Below are 22805 nucleotides of genomic sequence, written 5' to 3' on the forward strand. Positions count from 1 at the left end.
AATCAGTAGCATCCTCATTTCCTTGTTCATGATGGAGCCAAAGGAGCAGAGTAGTTTGTTGGTTTTCTGCTATTTCATATTAATTTGAAAGGCATGAAACTTTTCTGTTTTGGACCCTCTGCTCACTCCTGTATGTCACTTAGGGCCTTCTGCCTTCCTCTGCACTTCAGGTTGTGGTCTGACCCCTTCATTATTGCCTCTTTTCCCACCAGGGGTGTGGGTAGGGGAGGGTGGGAGGAGGAAGAAAGGATGGTATTAACCCCTGTCCGTGGAGAACAGTACCAGTGCCCTCACCAGAAGCCCATCTTCTGCTCCTGGCGACTGCCTTTGCCTGGGTCGAGTCCCTGCAGATGAAGGAGCCGTGGCTGAGGAGTGGGCATGGTTGAGTGTGTTACTGAGAAGGACTTCAGTGCTCTAGAGGCACTGAATGTTTCAAATAGCTCCACATAGCTCCTGACAGAAGTGGTCCCTCAGAAGGGCATCGTGTATCTCGCCTGGGTTACATGGCCATGGCAGGAGGCTAGTGTTGCCCACATGAGCCTGGCCTCTTATGCTCCTCAGCTCTCCTTTGTATCAGAGATGGGTTTTCACATCAGGATGAGCTGATGAGATCAGGGCATACTGTGGTATTGAAGGTCACTGCCTTTTTATTCTTCTTCCCTTAAATTAAGAACTTATTGTTCTGATTATAAAAGTAAATGACAACCTTACAGAACTTACCAACTAGAAGAAAGTAAATATAACTTTGCCATTCTCATAGTACCACTGTGCTCATTTTGGTGTATTTTCTTCTAGTCCTTTTTCGTGTGTTTATGTATTTTTTTTTAAGGCGATTATCTTCTTTCCAGTATTTCCCAGGCAAAGAAGGTAGCTTTTCTGGGGAAAATTGTTTTTAATAGCACATGTCCACTCAGCACTTCATATCATCTGTGTAACACCTCACTGAAGTATAAAACTCCATAAAATGGGGTAAAATCCCATTAAGTTGGATCATCAGAGAGGGATCTTTAATTGCTCAAGTAGTTTGAGTGGCTGCAAATGACATGTTTGGGAATCACTTTTATCCCATTGTCCTTTCCTGATACCTGCCCCAGGTGAGAGGCACCCATCTAGGTCCCTCCGCGGGCCTTGCTCTGTGGCAGTGACTGGAGCTTTGGGACACCTCAGAGGCCTTGCTCTATGTCCTGGCTCTGCCATTCACTGGCTGCATGCATAGATAGCCCTGTGGCTTGGGGAAAGTGCCTTAACATTTCTGAGTCTCAATTTCTTCATCTATAAAATGGGGACTTGAAATAAAACCTCCCTCAGTGGGATCTTGGTGAGCAAATGTTTTGTAAGCTACAATCGCCCCACCCACCCTGAATGCAGGGATCATTCCCCTCCTTGTCTGAGTTGTGACCTTGCTGCTGGCTTTCTCTGTCATTAGCGGATGATCACCAGGCTCTCATCTGGGACATCCAGCAAATGCCCCGGGCCATCGAGGACCCTATCCTGGCCTACACAGCTGAAGGAGAGATCAACAACGTGCAATGGGCATCGACTCAGCCCGACTGGATTGCCATCTGCTATAACAACTGCCTGGAGATACTCAGAGTGTAGCGTTGGCAGCGCCTTGCCCACGAGGCGGGGGCTTGTGTGTTTCCTGCCTCTGCCCCATCCCCAAAGTAAGAAGAAACGTGTTTCTGGTGGCCAGTATGTCTCTCATTGCTTTGCACCACTGTTACCAGAAGCTGCTCTAGGAGTTCCTGGTCAGTCATCCCATCACTGTCTGTGCCAGGCTCAGTGCTGTGTGGCACCTCCTCAGCCCAGGGCTGAGTTTTAAGATTTTCTCTCCTTTTCTCTTCTCCTTTGGTTCCTCCATTAAAATTTTATGTATATTTGTTTGTCAGCTGTTGTGTTAATAAGCATTGCAGGCACCGGCTATGTTTGTATTCATCTGCCCCAGATGTCTCTTACCTGTCTGCTGCCCAAGGCAGCAATCTTGTGTCCATGTCATGTCAGTACTTAAGTGGGAACAAATACCAATCTGGAGTTGTCTTTCTTCCTATTATCAATGTCTTTAACAAATTTCAACTTTGTATATTTTTTACCTATCAGGCTAATTTTTTTATGAAAAGAATTTTACTCTTCCTGGTTTCTTTGTTTGTCTCCTACTCCACCCCATCAGCACTTCCTCTCTGCCCTCAGTGCCTGGATCTAGCACTGGGCCCTCGACCCCATGAGCAGTTTGCCTTCTTGAATCACTGCCTGAGTGCAACATACCTGACCAGGAGTCCCAGACCGCCTTGGTGCTCTGAAGTGGGCCAGTCTTCTCACTTTTTCTCAGCCTGGCTCTTCTCAAGGGCATTCTGGGCTCCAAAACAGACATGTGAAGCCTCCGGTTCCTTCCTGAAGCACCTTTGTTCAACCCCACCAGGACCTACAGGGCATGTGTTAGAGTTGAGAGAGACAGCGTGCCTGACTTAGAGGGAATAGCTTCAGAAAAGCTGAGCTCAGAGTGTATTTCCAGTACATCATTTCCGAGTCTGTTTTTCCCTCTGGGTGTAATCCCCAGGCCATTTACTTTCATGTCTTGAATGATAGGCAAGCACAATCTGTACGCTGAATCTTAGTATCTCTGTTTAGTTTACTATGACTGATGGTTGACCGCTCTTTGAGAGAGTCCTGCTTGAGAGACATGTAGTCTGTTTGTCTGATTCTGAACAAGATCTCTTTGAGAGTGTCAGCTCCTGGAAGGAGTGGCCTGATGGGCTGTGATAATCCCAGGCCATCAAGTACATAGATACCTATAGGGCTAGCCAGTCATTGCACACCTGTCAACCACCTCCCCCCAGCCCCCATTAGGCTCTGAGCAGTATTGGACTTGCAGGCTGCAGTGTCTGTTTCCGTTACATGAATGAGTTTCACACAGGGGGCTTGTGTGTGATTCCAGTGGTAGATGAATCTGTGGGCTGGCAGGGTTTGGGACATGCTTAGAGTCTTGGGGGACTTTGGTCTGTCGCATTCTGCCATAGGGTTTTGAGCCCCTCTGGACTGCGCAGCTGTTAGGTAGGAGAGTAGCAGACCTTGAGGCTGGTGGTTTTGTCCACTTGGGTTCTCATCTGCTCTTGAGAAACATAACAGTTTTGTTCTCCTGGGCCCTTAAACTCTTGGCTGAGTCTCCTTTCCAGAGCAAATGTATTTTTATCTGCAAAGTTACAGCTCTTTGCTTTACTACACAGGCACCTGTCCAAAGAAAAAGGCTCTCTTAGTGTATTCTCCCTTCTACTTTTTCACTTTCTTATTCTGATTTTGAGGTTCTTTAGCTGGTCATCCACTTGAGGTTGACTTTCCTGCATTTACTACCACATTTGCACTGTGTCATTCAGCAGTGTAAAGTGAGCAGTTCTTGGTTAGAACCCTCCTCTGCTTGTAATTGTATTGGTGGTTTGAGGGTCCTTCTCTTAAGGGTGGCAAGTCTAAATTGATGGTTGGTCGCTCTAGGAGGCCATTAGGTTCTTCCCTTGGAAAGCAGTCTGAAATGGAGGTCAGAGTGGTACGAGGGGCTGGTCCTGCTAGGGCAGGATTCAACTGCACTGAGTTCTTAGTTAAGATTCCTTTCCTGAGCTACACTTAAACATGGTCTGAATGGTGAGAAGATTTGTCAACTGGAACTGGAAAATAATCAGGGGGAAAAAATAGTAGTAATTAGAATATATTTGCATAAAGTTGCTATTTACTATGGAACCAACAACTTTTGGTGTTTTTTTCTTTGCCCTATGGGCTCCCAGACCTCTCCACCCCTCCCTAGGATGAGGTGGTCCTCCTTCTGGGCATCTGCCTGGGGTCCGGTTGAGACTCCCCAGTCTCCTCGAGCAAACACACTTACAGCTGCTGAGATGCTGGTATTTTGAAGTCCTGGCTCTCTTAGCCTCTGTTTATACCATAGGCCAGGTGGCCTCACGGTGGAGGAGGAGATTTCTATATTCTCAATACTGAGAAAGCCTCTTAGCCAGACATGCTCCGAGAAGCAGAAATCTGTTGTAGTTTCAAAAGCAAGTATCTGTTTAATTTGTTTAGGTTTTCAATTTGACACCCAGAAAGAATTGGTGGGAGGCTCTGGATCTGCTCTCCCTGACTGTGAGAAGAGCAGTGGCCAGGACTCCCCTAGAAAGGCCACGTGGCAGCATGTCTGGGCTCTGGCTCTCCCAGTAGAGGTGGCCCTTCCTGCCCCCTGGGCCAAAGCTGTCTTTGTTTTCCTTGTCTGCTTTGAGGGGAGAGAGAGGTACTGAAGAAATTCGGCTTCAGGTTCCACATCAGAGAGCTGGTGAATGGGTACAAGTCCTTCAGGGGCTTGAGTATTTACAGCTAAGAGTTGGAACCCTCTCCTAGGAAGGAATGAAGCTGCCCCTGGACTTGAAGAGGGGAGATACTTGATAAATGGGTGAGAATTTATCAGAACTGGGATCAGCTCTTAAAGAGAACTGGTTAAGATCTGGTAGAAAAGAAAGAAAAAAAATTAGACTCCTGCAAGGTTTTGATGAAAGTTTTGGCTGAAATTTTCAGAGATTTAGAATATAGGAGAAAGTCAATGGTTTCTTTAGATCAAGGGAGAAAATATTAGAAGGCATGAAAGGTTTGGGGTGGCCCTGGAATGAGTCTGTGCCCTCAGCCTGTATCAGCCTTGTTGGACCATTCATCAGATATCTGTGACAGTGGGTAACCATGAAGACACAATGCCAGCTTGGGCAGAGGAGTCCCTTCCTGCAGCAGTGCAACCGTAGGTGATGTTTGGTGGCAACAGTCCGCAGGTATTGGAAGCCCTGTGACCATTCCAGATCATGGCTCTTCTTGGTTGTAGGTTTGTACAGAGCAGAGGAAGCAAAGGTTTATAAACAGTCCTGCCAACTTTCCTCCCCTCCCTTTTCTTTTCTCTTTCTCTGGCCTTGCTACCATAGAATGTTCTCCCTGCTGCAGTTTGGGCCTCAAGTCTGAGGTGGTATGGACAGGTGGGAGCTGCAGGGTATACCACACACGTACAATCCTGCCACCTTCCCCAGTTTGAGAATATGGCAGCTTCTTTGCCTGGCTGGCTTGGAGTAAGGGAGACCATTTGAGTAGATACCTCTCAGAGCAGATGCTTCCTTCTATTCTCTGCACTTCAGGATGAGGAAGGAAGGTCGTACCTGGCACTTAGGTTGTGATTTCCCAGGGAGGAGAGCTGAGCTGAGCGTCACTGTGAACCCTGGACGAGGTTCTCCGTACTGCCTGGGCCATCTGCCCAGTGTCTCCTATTGCAGAGAGTTGTCTGCCTCTCCCACTTGCACCCTCCTCTTCTCCCACTGTTGTCATTGCTGCTGGCTCTCAAAGTCAAAGATGTGACTACACAGTACAGGCCCGGTCCTTTCAGGCTACTTTGTGGATATTATTTTTTAAGTATGGAAACATGCAGGTGCCTTCTCAAAGAGGCTTGGGCTGGTGCGTCAAACCAGAAACAAATAAGCTAGTGAAAGTAAGAACTCAAGAAGAAAGGTGTTGGCAGTCTTTGTAACAGTTAGACACCTAACAAGGACCCACCTTGTGGACAACTCAGTGGAGATGGACTTGAGGTGTCTGCTATTAAGAGAAATGCTCTCACCTGGGGTTGGTTGTGGTAATCCAGTGTGCAACAAAACTTGTTGAGCTAAGGTTTTGACTTGCTTGAGTTGAGTATGAATCATTTGCTTTGGTTCCTGTGTATTTTATGACCCTGTTGGTGACTTTCCCCCCACCTCCTCCCGAGTGTGAACTTGTAGCATGATTGTACAAACCTCTGTGTAGAAAACGGAGATTTCTTGTTCTCTGAGATGTTAAGCTCTAGCCAATCAATTCTGTCCTCTTTAGCCTAGTACATCTGAACTTAATTTCTTGTTATATATTTAAGCTTTTCCTCTACACTCTAGGTTTTGTGACCTCCCATGGTCAGGTGGAGAGGAAGCTGCCCCCTTGCAGAACTGTACTATCACCATTTTTCTTTTTAAAAATTATTATCACAGGACTGATTGTACACAGGGCTTGTAATAAAATGTTAACACTGTGCTGTGAAACCACAATGGTAAATCTCCATTGAAGGCTACTTCAAAAGGCACCTGAAAGTGGAGTGTTACATCTATGACTTTATTTCTTGCTTCCTGAGTATATTAAACCTAATTTTCACCCTTTCATTCTGTTTCAGCCTCCTGTATAAGAAGTACCGTATTTTCTGCCCATCATACTTTGTAATAAAACTTGAACATGTATAGATTGACTGAATTTCTTCTTGTGATGAATTCAGTTCTCCCCATTCTGCCACTGTGCTTTTGTTCCGGAGACACTGGCTGGGGAATTAGAGTCTGCCCTAGCCCATCACACTATACTGATAGCCTGAGTCACCTCTATCAGTTAAACACAGAGCACCTACTTTATGCCAGGGGCCATGACCCTCAACTTGCTTGCAGTCTCCCACGTAAACAATTCCTGGCCATGTTGTACAATACGGGTGTGTTTAATCTTACTGGTTGCCCTGAGGAGGTGGTGATCCCCTATGCCTGGGTAGGAGCCAGGGGAGGTCAGAGAAAACTTCACAAGACAAGGGATGTTTGAACTGAGTTTTGAAGGCTGATTAAGAGTTCTCTAGAAATAGGGAAAGATACCTAAAGTAGAGGGAACATCCATGTAGAACTCTGTAGAGGCAAGAAAGAATAGGACCACATTCAGAGAATTATAAGTTGATGTGGGGTTTTAATGGGGAAGGGTGGGAAATGTGGCCAGAGAGGTAAGCAGGAGCCAGAACAGGCAGAGTCTTTTGTGGGTTGCAGAAAGTTTAGATCTTACTCCTGTATGAGACTTTGGAAAACTTAGGTAGAGGGAACTCATGCTCAGAATTGCACTTTAGGAGGCAGTGAAGAAAATGCCCGAGTAGTGGGTGAAACAGTGAGTCAGTTCACCTATTATAATAGGACGAGGAAAACTAAAAGCCTGAACTAAAGCAGGAGCAGTGGGGGATGGGAGGACAGGGCATAACTGAAGAGATTTAAGAGATGGGGTAATCAGGATTCAGTAAACTACTGGTTTGAAAGATGGCAAGTGATAACTCCCACACCCTGTGGGTTTGGACACCAGGTTCTGAAGGCTGGCTAGGCTTCCAAGTCCAAGCCAATTTACTCAGCCTACGCCCCAACATGGTAAGACGGAGGAGTACCAATCCCCACTGCTATTCAGAAGCTCTAAGTCCTGGTTGGATACTCCCTCCTTTTATTTATTTATTTTTTTCATTCTGCGCTCATGTTTAATCATTTCAAGGGAAGAGAAGAGGGGCAAATTGTGATTGATTCGATGAGCCGGTATTTGGCAAGTAACTACCTTTGTTTTTTTTTTTTTTTTTTAAAGATAGATAGATTTATTTATTTATTTATTTACTTACTTACTTACTTATGATAGCCATAGAGAGAGAGAGATAGAGGCAGAGACACAGGAGGAGGGAGAAGCAGGCTCCATGCTGGGATTCGATATGGGACTCAATCCCGGGACCCCAGGATCGTGTCCTGGGCCAAAGGCAGGCACCAAACCGTTGAACCACCCAGGGATCCCCTAGGAACCACCTTTGTGTCAGAAGCATTGAGCTGGGGGCATCAGCAGTGGGTCTGGGAAAAGAAGTATGTACTCTAAGAGTTTATGGGGCACCTGGCTGGCTCAGTGAGTAGAGCACATGACCCTTAATCTCCGGTCTATGAGTTCAAGCCCCATGATCAGCCTACTTAAAAAACAAACAACCACTTCCAAGAGTTTAGACTATGTGGCAAAATGAGCACCTGCTGGCTCTGTTAGACCTGTGCTCTACGGTCTGACAATATGTATTTTATGAGAAATATGAGATTCCTGCTCTTTGGGTTTTTAGGGGATCACTGGGAGAGTCACACTGGCATTATGCAACCCTATAGCCTGTGCTAAGCTGCAATAACAAACCCCCAAATCTCAGAGACTGAACACAACAAATTTTTACTTTCTGCTTACATGAAATCCTTTGGAGGTTTGTTAGCTACATCATCCAGAACATGTGGCTTCCAAGGTTGCTTGGGGAGGGGAAAATATTTTAGGATAGTTCTGTCCATATCTGCCAAATTTAGTCACAGGATTTCAACCTAACTCCAAGGAAGGTCAGGAAAGATAATCTGCCTGTCTGCTTAAGAAGAAATAAAGTGGTGGATAACTAGTTATACCTCTGCCATACCATCAAATCAGCAACCAAGGCTTGATGTTAATGATTTCAATGGTCCTGAAAACCAGGCTTTAGAGATAAATGTGGATTTATCTTCAGACAGTATTAGCTCAGACTGAGAAAGTAAAATTCTGCCCTGCTGTTCATCACAGATGAACAGACACAGAACCAGCTGCAAAGATAACAGGAAACAATATTTCTCCCAAGCACACCTGCAGCTTAAAGTGTCATTACAATTTCCGTCTCTGAGTGACTTTTTTTTTTAAATTTTATTTTTATTTATTTATGATAGGCACACAGTGAGAGAGAGAGAGGCAGAGACACAGGCAGAGGGAGAAGCAGGCTCCATGCATCAGGAGCCTGACGTGGGATTCGATCCCGGGTCTCCAGGATCGCGCCCCGGGCCAAAGGCAGGCGCCAAACCGCTGCGCCACCCAGGGATCCCTCTGAGTGACTTTTTTTTTTAATTCACTGAGAAATTTTGTTCCCTAAAATCACAGACTGTCAGAAAGTTTGCTATTTGAAATTATATCAGTGAAAATGGTCTTGCTTGGAGAAGCAGCCTTAATTTCCAACCCAGAATTTTAGTGCAGTGGTTTCTGAATGCAACGTTCCCCAACTTAGCTTTGTAGTTTCCACGGAAACTGAACTCGGTCTGTTTTGCAGTTCAGAGCTGATGTTGATCCACTTTTCATATAGCTCTGTGTTCCTTTGAGCCTATCAAACTCTATTTCATTGACATTTCACCTAACCTCCACCTATCCCCATAATCCTATAATAATTATTTTTTCCTTTGGTGGGACACCCCAACCCCATCCCTCTGGTGTGCAGTTTTCCTTGCTGTACTGAGTCCATAGCCTGACTTTGTTGAACTACAGGTTTGCCCTGGTAGACTTAGGCTGATAGGACTAGGGCATTCTCAGACTTTACTTTGGCCTTTATGCTTCTTTGTGATTATAAATTCCCTTAATTTGCTTTTTGCTATTCAAAGTAACATATTAAAGTATATTTTAAATGACAAAAAAGTAATGCCACATATAAATAGCTAGTAAGCACACGAAAAGATCTTTGACATCATTAGTTATGAGGGAAATACAAATCAAAGCCACAATGAGATATCACTTTATACCCACTAGGGTGGCAACAGCTATAGTCAAAAAGAGATGATGAATGTTGGCAAGGATGTGGAGAAAAGTGGAAACCTCATGATGCTGGTGGGAACATAAAATAATGCAACTGTTTTTGGAAAACAATCTAGCAGTTCCTCAAAAGGTTAAACAGAGTTATTACACAACCCATCAAACAAAAACATGTCTATGTAAAAGACATGACAATGTTATAATAGTCAAAAGGTGGAAACAACCCAAATATCCAACTGATGAATGGATAAATAAAATGTGTGTTCATCAGTGGAATATTATTTGACAATAATAAAGGAATGAAGTACTGATACATGGTACATCAATGAACCCTGAGAACATCATGCTAAGTGAAAGAAGCCAGTCGCAAAGAACTATGTATCATGATTCTTCTATTCATGTGAAATATCCAGAATAGGCAAACCCATAGAGGAAGAAGTAAATTGGTGGCATCCTAGGACTGAGGGAATTGTGAAGAAATGGGGATGAGGGTACCTGGGTGGCTCAGTGGTTGAACATCGGCCTTCAGCTCAGGTCGTGATCCTGGGATCCCAGGATCAAGTCCCACATCAGGCTCCCGGCATGGAGCCTGCTTCTCCCTCTGCCTGTGTCTCTGTCTCTCTCGTGAAAAAAATAAATAAAATCTTAAAGAAAAAAAAAAAAACCTAAGGAATGACTGCTAATGGGTACAGGGTTTCTTTTTTGGGGTGGCTAAAATGTAAAATTGTGATGGCAACACAAATCTATGAACGCATATACTAAAAACCATTATACACTTTAAGTTGATGACCTGTATGACATGAATTATGTCAATAAAACTTATTTTTTAAAAAACAAGAACTGTGCTGGACACAGGGGTTCTGTCCTCCTCTCTAAGAATTCTCTAAGAATTTTAATATTGTGGCAGAGACATAAACATTTTTATATTAAAAAGTTAGGTACTAGGGTATAGGCGTGTATGAAGAAGGGTCATGTGAGCACAAAGTAGGGCATCTGAGCCCAACTGGAGAATTAGGGGATGTTTTCTTAGGTGGAAAATGACGTCCGAACTGAATTTTGAAGAAAAAGAAAAAACTTAGCAAGGTGAAGTGAAGTGGAACAAGGATCAGCAAAGACCCAGGTTTGTGCTGAATTCAGGAACTGGGGAAAGTTCTAGGCGCAATGTGATGTTTTTAAAATGGCAAGGTACAAAGAGGAGAACGCCGAGTCCATCACAAAGTAGCTTGGATAATAAGCAACAACAATAATAATAAATTCCTAAGTGAACTCTTCGTTACAGCTAAAAAAAATGTGAGTTGGACTCTCAAAGTCGCTCCCACCTTGACCCCAGCTCGGCACCAGGTGCGAGGAAGGAGCAGGTACCGTTAGGCGGAACGGAATTTGCGGTCGGCGGGGGCGCGTTTTTGGAACGGACCGGGGAAAAGGAAGTGTGCTACATTGTCCAGGGCACCCAACCCCGGCTTCCGGGGATGGGAGCGGGTGGTTCGCGTTCCGCCCCGGGCCGGCCTGAGCCCCGAGGTCTCTGGTGACGGGTGGACGCGGGTGGAGGCGGCTTCAGGCTCAGGACCTGCTTGCTCCCGCCACGGACGCCACGGGCTGACCTTGGCCGCCGCTCATTGGCTGCTCTTGCTGACCTTGGTCCAAGGTCGGGGTCGATGGCAGCTTGGGCCGCCTCGAGCCTGAGCAGGGTCGCTGCCGGGTGCCTGCGGGGGGCGCGAGGCCCCGGGGTCCGGGCGGCTCTTCCTCCCACCCTCGCGGCCTCCCAGCCTGAGCCCACGGGCCGCACCCCCGTTCCGGGCAGGACGCTGCACCTGACCGCGGCGGTCCCCGCCGGGCACAACAAGTGGTCCAAAGTCCGGCATATCAAGGGTCCCAAGGATGCCGAAAGGAGTCGCATCTTCTCCAAGCTCTGTTTGAGCATCCGCCTGGCAGTTAAAGGTAAGTCACCCGCTGCTGCCCTCTCTGCGCCCACAGCCAAATCAGTGACCACCGTGAGCCTTGGTCCTTCGTGAACACCGTTGCCCGCTTCATAAACGCTCAAAAGACCTGCCGACGTTGTAGGACTCCACTCGCCTTTCCAGATGCTGAGGCCTGCCTGCTTGGCGGGGAGTTGCTATTAGGATGATAATGGTAAAAGTGACTTCATTCTAGTGTGTAGCTGGGTACTTCATAGAAACAGACCCTAAGAGTAAGGTCACTTGGGTATCTTGCCTGAAGAGACCAATCGAACCCTCTAGCCCCCTCTGGTAGCACATAAGTTGTGGCAGGGGCATTGAGGAAAGCTGTTACTTGCCCAGCTTCAGTTTCCCAAGACACATTTTCTCAGAAGGTAAGTTTGCAACCATGTCTTTTCCCATTGTGTAGCCACTACAAGAAGGCTTTTTTTTTTTTTCTTTTCTTTCTTGGTTTTGTTTTTGTATTTAGTGTTCGATACCTGTAGGAGTGGAGAAAGAGTCCTGTAAAAATCATGGATTTTGGGCTTAAGAAGACTTGGTTCCTGTCACTTACTGACTGTAGGACCTTGAGCAAATTGCTTAACCTTGCTCAGTTTCAGTTTCCTTCTATAAAACAGGGATAGTACCCACCTTATGGAGGTTTCTGGCACATAATAGGCACTCAGTAAATACTAATCTACCCCTAGAACTCACGCCTGATATTTCTCTTTGCTTTCTTCTAATTCTTGATATTGAGTGAGATCAACACTGTTGAGTATTTGTTATGTGCACTGGTGACACAGAATAATGAGGAAAACCCCCACCCCGAGAGACAGCATGATTACATGCTGTCATATGAGCATTTCAGTAATTACACACAAAATAATAGAGTCAGAACAAGGGGTATTAATAAGTCCAGGAAGTTTTGGTACCATTTTCATCCCTTACCTCTTCATCTGCTGCAAAGTGGTCTCTGAAACCTAACAAAAAGATATTCATCCTTACAGAGTGAATTAGAAACTTCTTTTCCAAAATACTTCTCCATATTCCATTCAAACACTGATTAAATGTCCTAAATTAACTGAGAGACAAGTGGTGACTTTCTACCTTTTTTGCTGGGGGAGGGTAGAGAGGCAGAGAGCCCTTCTTTCTCCTGGCCGTAATGAGATGTCTTCACCCAGTGTTTTCTCTCTTTCTCAGAAGGAGGCCCCAACCCTGAGCTCAATAGCAGTCTGGCCAACATCTTAGAGGTGTGTCGCAGCAAGCACATGCCCAAGTCAACGATTGAAGCATCGCTTAAAATGAGGGTATGTCCTCAGTTTCACTTCTTGTTATTGATCACAGCCCCTCCAGGGCCCATGTCTGAAAGGCCACCAAACAGGCCTTAGATTATCAAAAAGAAGGGTAGCATTGTGGTTGACACTCTCAATGCAGAGCCTTCTGGTGTCTCTCTGACTTTGGACATTGGTTTTGGGAGCCCAATCAAGGATAGGATGAGTAGATAATGTACAGAACCAGATGGCCTAGTACTATTCAGCCAGAGTGTGAAGTGAGGGTAGGAAAAACAGGCACAGTGTGGGGAATATTAGATTGAAGAAGGGTTTGTTTTTCAGATATTTATGCCCTAAAGGAGAAGAGCCAGTAGAAAGGGAAGCAGAGCAACAGTGATGGTGAGAGGGGCAAGGATATAGAGACCAGTTATGGGAATTGTCTTTGAGCCCAGGTGAGAGGACATCTCTTCTTCTGGGACAAGTAGGAAGGATTTGAGGAAGTAAATTTTTTTTTTTTTTTTAGATTTAATTTATTTGACAGAGAGAGAGAATGGGAAGGGGGAGGGGAAGAAGAAGGGCCTGCCTGAGCAAGGAGCCAGACATGGGGCTTGATCCCAGGACCCTGAGATCATCACCCAAGCTGAAGGCAGATGCCCAACTGACCTAGCCGCCCAGGTCATCTGAGGAAGTAATAATCATCTTAATAGCTAATAATTATTCAGTGCTAACTCTAGGTCAAGCACTTTGATAAGAATTTTGTATACATTATCTCGCTGAATCCTCAAAACAACTTTAGGTGGAAACTGAGACACATAAAGATTAGGTGACCAAGTCAAGATAATGTCAAGAAAATTACAGATTTAAAACCAGATAGACCATAGAACCTAGTCTAACCATTATACACACTGCCTTCATGTAGGCTATGATGCAGTTAAGTGTAAGTAGAGGATTTTCACATACCTGGTGGTCCTTTATTTCCTTTGTGAAAGAAGAAGGAAGAAATTGTCATTTGAGGGTTCCTGGAAAGGCAGCAGGGCAGGGTGCTTGGAGAGAGTGGTGAAGGTCAGATCTGTGGGCAAGGGATAAGTGGAGGTGGCATGGGAGGTCCTATTAGATTAGTTGCTAATCTGTTGATCTATTGTTTGAATTTTGTGACCATGCTATTTTCAGTGGTTGTTATGATAGGCCCTGGGTGTGCTATTTCCTAAAGCAATACTTAGCACCCCAGGGGTAGGAGACTTCGCAAGTGGGTTTCATGCAGGATGAGTGTAGAAGGATGAGTCTTGGTGGAATTGTGGGGGCTGGTATGTATGTTAGATGTGAGATTCAGCTGGGACAGGAAGGAAATGAAACGAGGTGATGGCTAATTGATTGTTCAGGGACCAGAGAAACAGACTCCCTTCCCAGTAAGGGGTCATACTTGCAATTACCTCAAAAGTTGGTCCCAAAGGGCCACCTCTCAGAGGCAGGGGACAACAAGAAAGACTTGAGACCCGAAGCTGTACCCCAGAGTGCCCATCCTATGGAGTCAGTATCTGTGTTCTGGGCTGGGATGCAAGAAGGAATTGAGAAACAGGAAAATGTGCTCATGTTGTTTATTGCAGAAAGCCAAGGATGTTTATTTGCTGTATGAGGGCCGAGGCCCTGGTGGCTCTTCTCTGCTCATTGAGGCATTATCTAACAGTGGCTCCAAATGTTATTCAGACATCAGACATATCCTGAACAAGAATGGGTAGGTATAGGTCTGGGGAGAGTAGAAGGGTATGAAGCCTTGAAATTCCAAATCTTTGCAAGGAAAGAACTGTTGTTCCTGGTGGTGTTTCAAGTTTTAAGCATACTTCATCCTTAGAATCCAAAGAAATGATCATTTCTTCTCCCTTATTTCATTCTGTATGAGGCAGGATCCAAAAGACTTTTTCATCAAGTGTAGGAGGGGCCCTCTGTTCCATTTTCCCTATCTGTAGCAATATGATGTCCAGGTCTTAAAATGTACCACCAAGACTGGAATCTTAAATGATGACATCTTTGTATCTACTAAACTCCACTCAGGGCAGAAAGAAGGGGATAGGGGTATGTTTGGGTTTTTCTCTTGCCCAGGGGTAGCTGCATATTCTCCTTCAGAAGTATGTATAAACTCCAAAGGCTGGGTGAGAAATAGAGTATTAGAATGCAGTGCTATGTGGGGACTGAAGTGTCTCCAGGCATTCAATCTAGTATGTTTCCTTTCCTTTGAGGGGAATGATGGCTGATGGAGCTCGCCACTCTTTTGACAAAAAGGGGGTTATCGTGGTTGGAGTGGAGGACAGAGAGAAAAAAGCTGTGAACCTAGAGCGTGCCCTGGAGCTGGCAATTGAAGCAGGAGCTGAAGATGTCAAGGAAACTGAAGATGAAGAGGAAAATAACGTTTTTAAAGTGAGTATGAAGCCTTAGTGTTTGGTGAACTTTTGAGAGAGCCCTAATAGATGTGTTAAGGCTTGCTTCTCTGTTTCTTCTTTCTTGTGCCCTGGGGTACAAGTGACATAAAGAGTACACATATTGCACAAACATTTATTACACGAATACTGGATAGGGCTTACTTTATTGAGGACTATGAGAAGGATTCAGAAGTCTGAAAACTGTATCTCTGCTAGTAGAATTATTCATTATAGTCGTTCCATTCAGGTTTTGCAAAGTTCTGACTGGCTTTATCCTTTTTATCTCTTGGCTCCTCACCTCTTGACTTTCTTTTGTCCCTAGTTTATATGTGATGCCTCTTCACTGCATCAAGTGAGGAAGAAGTTGGACTCCCTGGGCTTGTGTTCTGTGTCCTGTTCACTAGAATTCATCCCCAACACAAAGGTGCAGCTGGCTGACGCTGACCTGGAGCAGGCCGCCCTTCTCATCCAGGCTCTTGGCAACCATGAAGATGTGATCCAGGTCTATGACAACATTGAGTAACCAGGCTCTCTGTGCCCCTGGGGTCCTTCCTAGGCAACCTGCAGCTCATTCTGGAGCACAGGCTTCTGCAGCAACTCTGAGATTGAAGCAGATTGGAGGCCTAGCAGGTTAGGAGGCATAAAATAAAGACCTGGAGCTTTGTGGCCAAGGGAGTCACTGCATCTCCATGGGGCCTCTTTGTCAGCTCTGCTGGTGTCTTGCAGCCCTGTTGGATGCGAAGTGGAGCCAACCAGCTAATCAGATTCTGATCTTAGGAAGTTGGCCCTTGTGGGAATGGCAGGTGCCCTGAAGGCCCTTGTACTAGAAACTGTTCTTATATAATATAACTGATCTGGGTTGCTGAACTCATAGTGTATAGCTCTTGCATTTTCCTGGGTTTTTGTCCAGCTATTGAGACCCTCTTGACTTCCTTTGAAGTCTATAGGTTTAGTTCCACTACTCCAGTCCCAGGACTTTTTTTTTTTTTTTTTTTTTAATTGACCAGAGAAATGTAGATCTCTACAGGCACCACTCTGTGCTGGTCTGGTGGCCCAAATCTGTCATTTGTCATGCAAATAGTATTTGTCAAACACCTATATACCAGGAACTGTATTTAACAGGAGCACAAACTGTTCAGTTGGTACTCTGTGTTAGATCCTGCTCTAAGACATAGGACCTCTGAGGTCAGACACAGGACTGCTGTCTGCTGGAGCTATCCTAGGGCAGCAGGAGCTATACATGCATCCTTGTTATTTTCGTGTGGTCTCTGTGCCCTCCTTCTGCCAAAGAGCTTAAGGCTCTAACTCAGTAGGAAATCCAGTGCCAATGGTAAGGGACTCCCAGGCCCTGCTTCATCCAGACCCCCTTGTGTTCTGAGATTGATCAGAGCAGACCTTTCAGCATATTGGACTACTCTCAGGAGAGGCGATGACAAGCTGGTTCTCAAAGCTACTTGGTTACCAGAATGCCACTTGAGCTCCTTTTCATCCCTGCTGGCAAATGATGGGGCACTGGCAACTGGAGAGGAAATGAGAATAGAAGGAAGGGTGAAGGACTGACTCAGATCCTGGCAAGCTGGGAAATAGGGCGCTTCATACCTTTTCCCCTTAAGTGTCACTTTTGAGTTTAGAAAGACCAGGAGTGCCAATCAGCTATGCAGGAGCCCATTAAATATGTCAGGCCTGGAATGGCTTTTTGATCCCTGTTATTTACCTACTCATAAGTTGTTTAAACCATTTCTGAGATCAGAATAATTTTCCTGAAGGAGCTTCAGGTAAATGAGGAAAAGAACAAAATCCAAATTGGCTGGCTATAAATAATAACTTCAGCTTCTAGGAAAAACCGGTTACTAATTCCATGATGACTTTAACAGTTGGAGAGCAAAGGCTAAGGAAAGAAAAAAAACAATGAAATAATCCATGAAAATGCCAAAGCATATCCTCTTACACCTCATTTCATAATCATGATACTACCTGGCATTCTTTAGTTTGTTTTGTTTTTTAAAATTTATTGTGTGTGTGTGTGTGTGTGTGTGTGTGTGTGTGTGTGTGTGAGGGAGGGAGGGAGAGGGAGAATCCCAGGCAGGCTCCATACTCAGTACACAGCCTGATAACCGGGCTTAGTCTCAACCTGGAGAACATGACCTGAGCCAAAATCAAGAGCCAGACACTTTAACTGAGCCACTCAGGTGCCTCACATTCTTTAGTTTTTATAGGAGATAACTCGTCAAAATATCTGATGAGCACATTCTTAAAATAGTGCAATTTAAAGTTTAAGTGCTGCTTTGTAATTTATAGAATACTTTCTTATGTTATTTGATTTTCACAGCACAACTAAAATAATCAGGCCAATTATTTTATGCACAAATGGTCACATAGCAAGCAGGTGAGAATAGGCCTAATACTACATCTTACATTGATCTTGGTTTATAAAAATAGCTGTTTTGTAAATGTTGATTATAATTATGATATAATTAGGAAGAATCTCCTAATTTCTGGTCTGAGAAATCTGCACCAGGAGAGCCTACTGTGGAAGGGAACTTGGCTACTCATGTACTCGTGAATAGTCCTCTAATAGATAGGATTTAAGGATTTTTGTAACTAGTTTTCTTACAGCAGGGCTTTGGATGGCTCTGCACTGACCCCTGGTGGTGCCCTGCAGTCTTTCCTGCAGCTAGCATGGCAAAGGCAGAAATGAAACCTTATTTGGACCTGTACTGCCTCTAACTCTGCTAACGAGACCCTTAGCTACATAGGTTAAATAACTATTTAACTGAATAGTTACGCAGAGAGAATATGAGTTATTCTGCCACTAAAAATTATTTTCTAAAAAATATTTTATGTCAGAAAATGTTTACAGTGTAATGTTAAATGGAAAACAAAGATGTAAAACTCTGTATAGTATGATTCAAATTTTAAAATATAGTCATACTTTATGAACTTAAAAAGACTAGAAGGAAGTGTATCAGAATCTCAAAACTGGTTATCTCTGGGTGGTGATGTTGTCACTTTTCTACAATCATATATTTAATCAGGGGAAACATTTTTAAAAAAGAAAACAAGTCACATTATTGTCCAGCTAGGGAGACAGCATGTGAGAGGCCAGGAGTCAGGCATAGCTTAAAGTCAAAAGAATGAGATCTGGTCTTGGCTTGCCTTTGCCTTATCTTTGGTCATTGTCTTAGCAGACAGAATCATTCAATGCCTTGCAGCTGGCTTCGGCTCACTTTCAAGTGACCTTTCCATGGGATGGAAGTATTTGTGATAGGTTCCATCCATAGCCTTGACTCTTAAAGGAAGCGTTCACGTGGTACCTAGCTGCCTTCCTTCTGCCAGAGGCCTCAGCCAACAGTGGAAATTCAGCCATAGGCTGAGTTACTCTTTTGGGGTTTTTTTCTGTTTTGTTTCTTTTGCTTTACTCTCTGATACTTAGAGCACAAGAGTCAATAAAACTTCACACTCGAAGAGACCCCAACTTGTAGACTTTTATTTGAGTTGCTGGGGACACCTCTGGAACCCTTCTGAAGAGGAAATAAATGACCCAGTAGGTCTGGCCAGGGCAAGTGTTAGGATAGATACCACACTAGTTTTGACCCAAACCGCTTTCTTCCTTATGCCCTCCCCAGACACTGAGGAGGATAGTAGTTTTTACTTTTCCTCTTGTCTTTCTTTTGTCCGTGTGAAAGAGGTAACAACTGTGGTTTTTGAATGAGTAAGTGAACCTCAACTGGAGGGATTCCCTTCCTCCTAAGATATAACCACCATTAACAATCTACTCTGTATTCTATTCATTGGAACCAATCTACTGGGGAACAGATTTCAACTCTTAATTGCCAGAAACCTTGGACAAGAACTTAACCTCCTTGCACCTCTTTGTCTATAAAATTAGGATAATAGTACCTATCTCATAGGGCTGTTTTGAGAATTAAGTACGTTAACCTATGTTAATCTCTTAAAAGAGTGCCTGGCAATAGTAAGTGCTCAATAAATGTTGGCCTTTTTCCCTCCACTAAGTTTGAACATTTTTTAAAAACTGAAATGTGATCACCCTGTACGTTTCTGCTTTATGAGTTTTGGTTTTTTTCACTTCACAATGTATCCTGGATGCTGCAATGAACATTACTTATCTTTGCTCACTTGCAAAGTGTTCCTTAGGATAAATTTAAAGAAGTAGAATTTATAAATGAAAAGCAATTTTTTTCTCAATTAGTTAATGTCAGTAATATATAAAATATCATGGTTGTAAAAATCTTCAGTGGTATACATATCATTCATTAACAATGCAGATAAAATAACTGGTTGAACTGGTGATTGAATATATTCTTTACCTCTGAATTAAAGCAATTGTCATCAGGGGTGCTTGGGTGGCTCAATTAGTTAAGTGTTTGCGTTCAGCTATGGTCATGATCTCAGGGTCCTGGGATCAAATCCCACTTTGGGCTCCCTGAGTCTGCTTCTCCCTCTCCCTCTGTTCCTCCCCCTCCCGCCCCCCACCTCTGCCTGCCATGCTCTCTTTCTCGTTGTCTCTCTTCTCTCAAGTAAATAAATAAAATCTTTTTTTTTTTTAAGAATTTTTTTTTGGCAGCCCAGGTGGCTCAGTGGTTTAGCGCTGCCTTCAGCCCAGGGCATGATCCTGGAGACCTGGGATCAAGTCCCATGTCGGGTTCCCTGCATGGAGCCTGCTTCTCCCTCTGTCTGTGTCTCTGCCTCTCTCTCTGTCTCTCATGAATAAATAAATAAAATCTTAAAAAAAAGATTAAAAAAAATTTTAATCAAGTCAGATGATAACTTTTTTTTTTTTTTTTTTTTTTAAAGAGAACATATACATAAGCAGGGCTAGGGGGGCAGAGGGAGAAAGGGAATCTTAAACAGGCTTCACACCCAGCCTGGATCCTGACACAGGAATCAATCTCAATCCTGACATCATGACCTAAGCCGAAAAGAGTCTAACCCTTGGGGTGCCTGGGTGGCTCAGCGGTTGGGCATCTGCCTTTGGCTCAGGTTGTGATCCTGGGGTCCTGAGCCTACTCCTCCCTCTGCCTATGTCTCTGTCTCTGCGTCCCTCTCATGAATAAATAAAATCTTAAAGAGAGAGAGAGAGAGAGAGAGAGAGAAAAGAATCTGACCCGTAACTGACTGAGTCACCCAGGTACCCCTTGTTTTTCCTTTTTTATACCAAATTCATTGAGCTATTCCTGAAAATTCATTCATGTTTATTGTTCCCTATCTAGTGTCCAAGTGTTCTTTTTTTTAATTTTTTTTTAAATTTTTATTTATTTATGATAGTCACAGAGAGAGAGAAAGAGAGGCAGAGACACAGGCAGAGGGAGAAGCAGGCTCCATGCACCGGGAGCCCGATGTGGGACTCGATCCCGGGTCTCCAGGATCGCGCCCTGGGCCAAAGGCAGGCGCTAAACCGCTGTGCCACCCAGGGTTCCCTATGTCCAAGTGTTCTTATGCCCTGGAAAGAAAAAAAGAAAGTATTCAGCTGGTATATCATAGGATGCTTGAGGCCCTAAGCATTAGGGGCAGGTTGTATCCTTGGGGTCAGGTATGGCTTTAGTATTTAACCAGGGGCATCTACTCTATAAAACCAGGGGAACAGACTTGAGAAGGCATGGCCCAGATGGGAGGCTTCACATAGGGAAAATGAAGGGTGAAGAGAGAAACAGTATAGAAAGAGAAAAAATACACAACTACAAGGGCACACTTGTGGAGATCACATTCAACTACTAACATCCCCAGTTCGGGTTCACTTACTTATTCAAAAAAATACTTCTTTTTTGAATGTACTGTGAAAGATGCTAGGCATACCAATTTCAATGACAGCTTCTGTCTCTATGCTTACTTCCTTAAAGGCAATAACGACAGTGGGACAGGTGATTTGATGAAGAAAGTACTAGGTGCCCTGATACCCAGAATTGTATTTGTCTGGAAGGGCTTCCTGGAGGGAGTGATGTTCAGGCTTAGTTCTTTCCTGAAAGAATGAGAGGAGTGGGGAAGAGTGGAGGAGAAGAGTGTTTAAAACAAAATAGCAGATGCAGAGATAGAGAGGTAAGATGGACTCTAGTAGTTCCCTTTGGCCAGAACATAGATCTGAATGATGGGGTTGGCAGAGATGGGAAGTGGAAAAACTTGTGGCTGGAGAGGTATAGCCTGGGTCCTGAAAGGCCTTCTTAACTACATCCATGTTTTCCACTTATCCTAAGGGCAATAGGAAACTATAAAGGTTTTAAGCAGAGCATGACAGAATCAGGTGTGCGTTTTTTTTTTTTTAAAGATTTTATTTATTTATTCATGAGAGATACAGAGAGAAACAGAGGCAGAGACACAAGCCGAGGGAGAAGCAGGCTCCATGCAGGGAGACCGATGTGGGACTCACTCGATCCTGGATCCCCAGGATCATAGCCCTGAGCCGAAGGTGGCGCTAAACCACTGAGCCACCTGGGCTGCCCTCAGTTGTGCGTTTTAGAAAGATGACCCTATGATGTAAGCAGACACTGTTACATGGGGTTTGAAGTAGGATGGTGGACCTGAGGATGGGAGAGAAATGGACAGATTGGTGACATGGTTAAGATTAGCCATGGGCACAGGGGAAATGGAGAGGAAGTTCTCTAAGGGAGAGAATTCACAGGCCCAAGTTGGGAAAGTGTTGATGGCAGAGGAAATACAGAACTATGGAAGAAAATGATGAATTCATTTGGGACTTGTAGAATTTGAGGTGCCTATTGGAGGCTAGAGGATAATATCTTGGGAGCTCAGAAGAAAGTCTAGTGTGGTAACTTCAGCATGCGAATGTTTGAGATGGCCAGTTAAGGGACAGACAATGGAAATGAAGCCCTCAAAGAAAGCAGTTGCTAGAAGGAGGGAAAATCAGAAGGCTGTTTTTTGATTAAAGACTTACATGGTTGTACTGTAGTTCTTTACTATGTGCAAGCATTCTAAGTGCTGGTGATAGGATAAGGCAGTGAACAGGACAAAATCCCTGCTGCTGCATAGCTTATGTTCATTATAGAGGAAAGACACAGCTACAATTTTAGTCACTATGAAGAAAAATAAGGCTGAATATGGGGCTAAAGAATGATGGAGAGAGAGGCTATTTTGGATGGGGTGCTTAGAAACTCGGAAGAGTTGACATTTGAGCAAAGACTCGAATAAAATGCAGGAATTGGCCATGGGGACATCTTCAGGAAGAGCATTCTAGGTAGAACAAATGGCAAGTGCAAAGGTCCTGGACTTGGTAGGTTCAAAATATGTTAAGAAGGCAGTGTGGCCAGAAGAGTAATTGTGGGAGAGAGGTAGAAAGGAGGTGCAGATGGCAGGGCCAGCTCCTATTGAGCCTGAAAAACCATGACAAAGAGTTTGGGTTTTATTCTTAGTGTAATGGGTAGCCATTAGAGGGTTAACAGAAGGGTGATAGCATGATCTGAATTACATTTTATAAGGATCACTCTGGCTGCTGTGTAGAGAATCATTTTTCAGGTGGCCACAGAGGAGACTGGGTTAGGAGACAAGGGCAGTCATCCAGGAGAGGGTGGCAACTTGGACCAGGATGGTAGTGGTGAGGGGCAGCCCCAGTGGCGCAGCGGTTTAGCGCCGCCTGCAGCCCAGGACGTGATCCTGGAGACCCGGGATCGAGTCCCACATCAGGCTCCCTGCATGGTGCCTGCTTCTCCCTCTGCCTGTGTCTCTGCCTCTCTCTCTCTAGCTGTGTCTCTATGAATAGATAAATAAAATCTTAAAAACAAAACAAAACAGGGATCCCTGGGTGGCGCAGCGGTTTGGCGCCTGCCTTTGGCCCGGGGCGCGATCCTGGAGACCCGGGATCGAAT

At 44.5% G+C, this 22805-nt stretch overlaps 3 protein-coding genes across 4 annotated transcripts in view; all 3 read left to right on the forward strand.

Moving 5' to 3' along the window:
• DCAF7 (DDB1 and CUL4 associated factor 7) overlaps positions 1-6257 on the forward strand; it is a 31005-nt gene extending 24748 nt beyond the window's left edge. Inside the window, exons 7-8 of one of the 2 annotated variants that reach the window (XR_008664858.1) lie at positions 1427-1664; positions 6194-6257. Coding sequence is in view for 1 of the 2 variants with exons in the window: in XM_055328324.1 (XP_055184299.1) it covers positions 1427-1599 (173 nt within the window). In the remaining variant the exon portion in view is untranslated. Of the gene's footprint in view, positions 1-1426 lie in introns of both variants that reach the window. The other variant, XM_055328324.1, reaches the window with a different exon arrangement.
• A 4542-nt stretch (positions 6258-10799) lies between these two features.
• On the forward strand, positions 10800-19675 carry LOC129516220 (translational activator of cytochrome c oxidase 1). Its single transcript, XM_055335566.1, has 5 exons — positions 10800-11292; positions 12489-12595; positions 14164-14291; positions 14794-14971; positions 15296-19675. The coding sequence occupies exons 1-5, from the start codon at positions 11010-11012 to the stop codon at positions 15494-15496; spliced, it is 897 nt and encodes a 298-aa protein (XP_055191541.1). The 5' UTR covers positions 10800-11009; the 3' UTR covers positions 15497-19675.
• Positions 19676-20377: 702 nt separating this feature from the next.
• MAP3K3 (mitogen-activated protein kinase kinase kinase 3) overlaps positions 20378-22805 on the forward strand; it is a 71568-nt gene continuing 69140 nt past the window's right edge. The window contains exon 1 of the mRNA XM_055328376.1: positions 20378-20896. The gene's annotated coding sequence lies outside the window, so the exon portion shown is untranslated. The remainder of the gene's footprint in view (positions 20897-22805) is intronic.

Source organism: Nyctereutes procyonoides, unplaced genomic scaffold (assembly GCF_905146905.1).
Source record: "Nyctereutes procyonoides isolate TBG_1078 unplaced genomic scaffold, NYPRO_anot_genome, whole genome shotgun sequence".
NCBI classification, from domain to species: Eukaryota; Metazoa; Chordata; class Mammalia; order Carnivora; family Canidae; genus Nyctereutes; species Nyctereutes procyonoides.

Coding starts and splice junctions, on each gene's coding strand:
- LOC129516220 (XM_055335566.1), top strand. CDS start 11,010: ATGGCAGCTTGGGCCGCCTCGAGCCTGAGCAGGGTCGCTGCCGGGTGC. Junction 11,293..12,488: donor CATCCGCCTGGCAGTTAAAG/GTAAGTCACCCG, acceptor TCTCTTTCTCAG/AAGGAGGCCCCAACCCTGAG. Junction 14,292..14,793: donor CATATCCTGAACAAGAATGG/GTAGGTATAGGT, acceptor CTTTCCTTTGAG/GGGAATGATGGCTGATGGAG.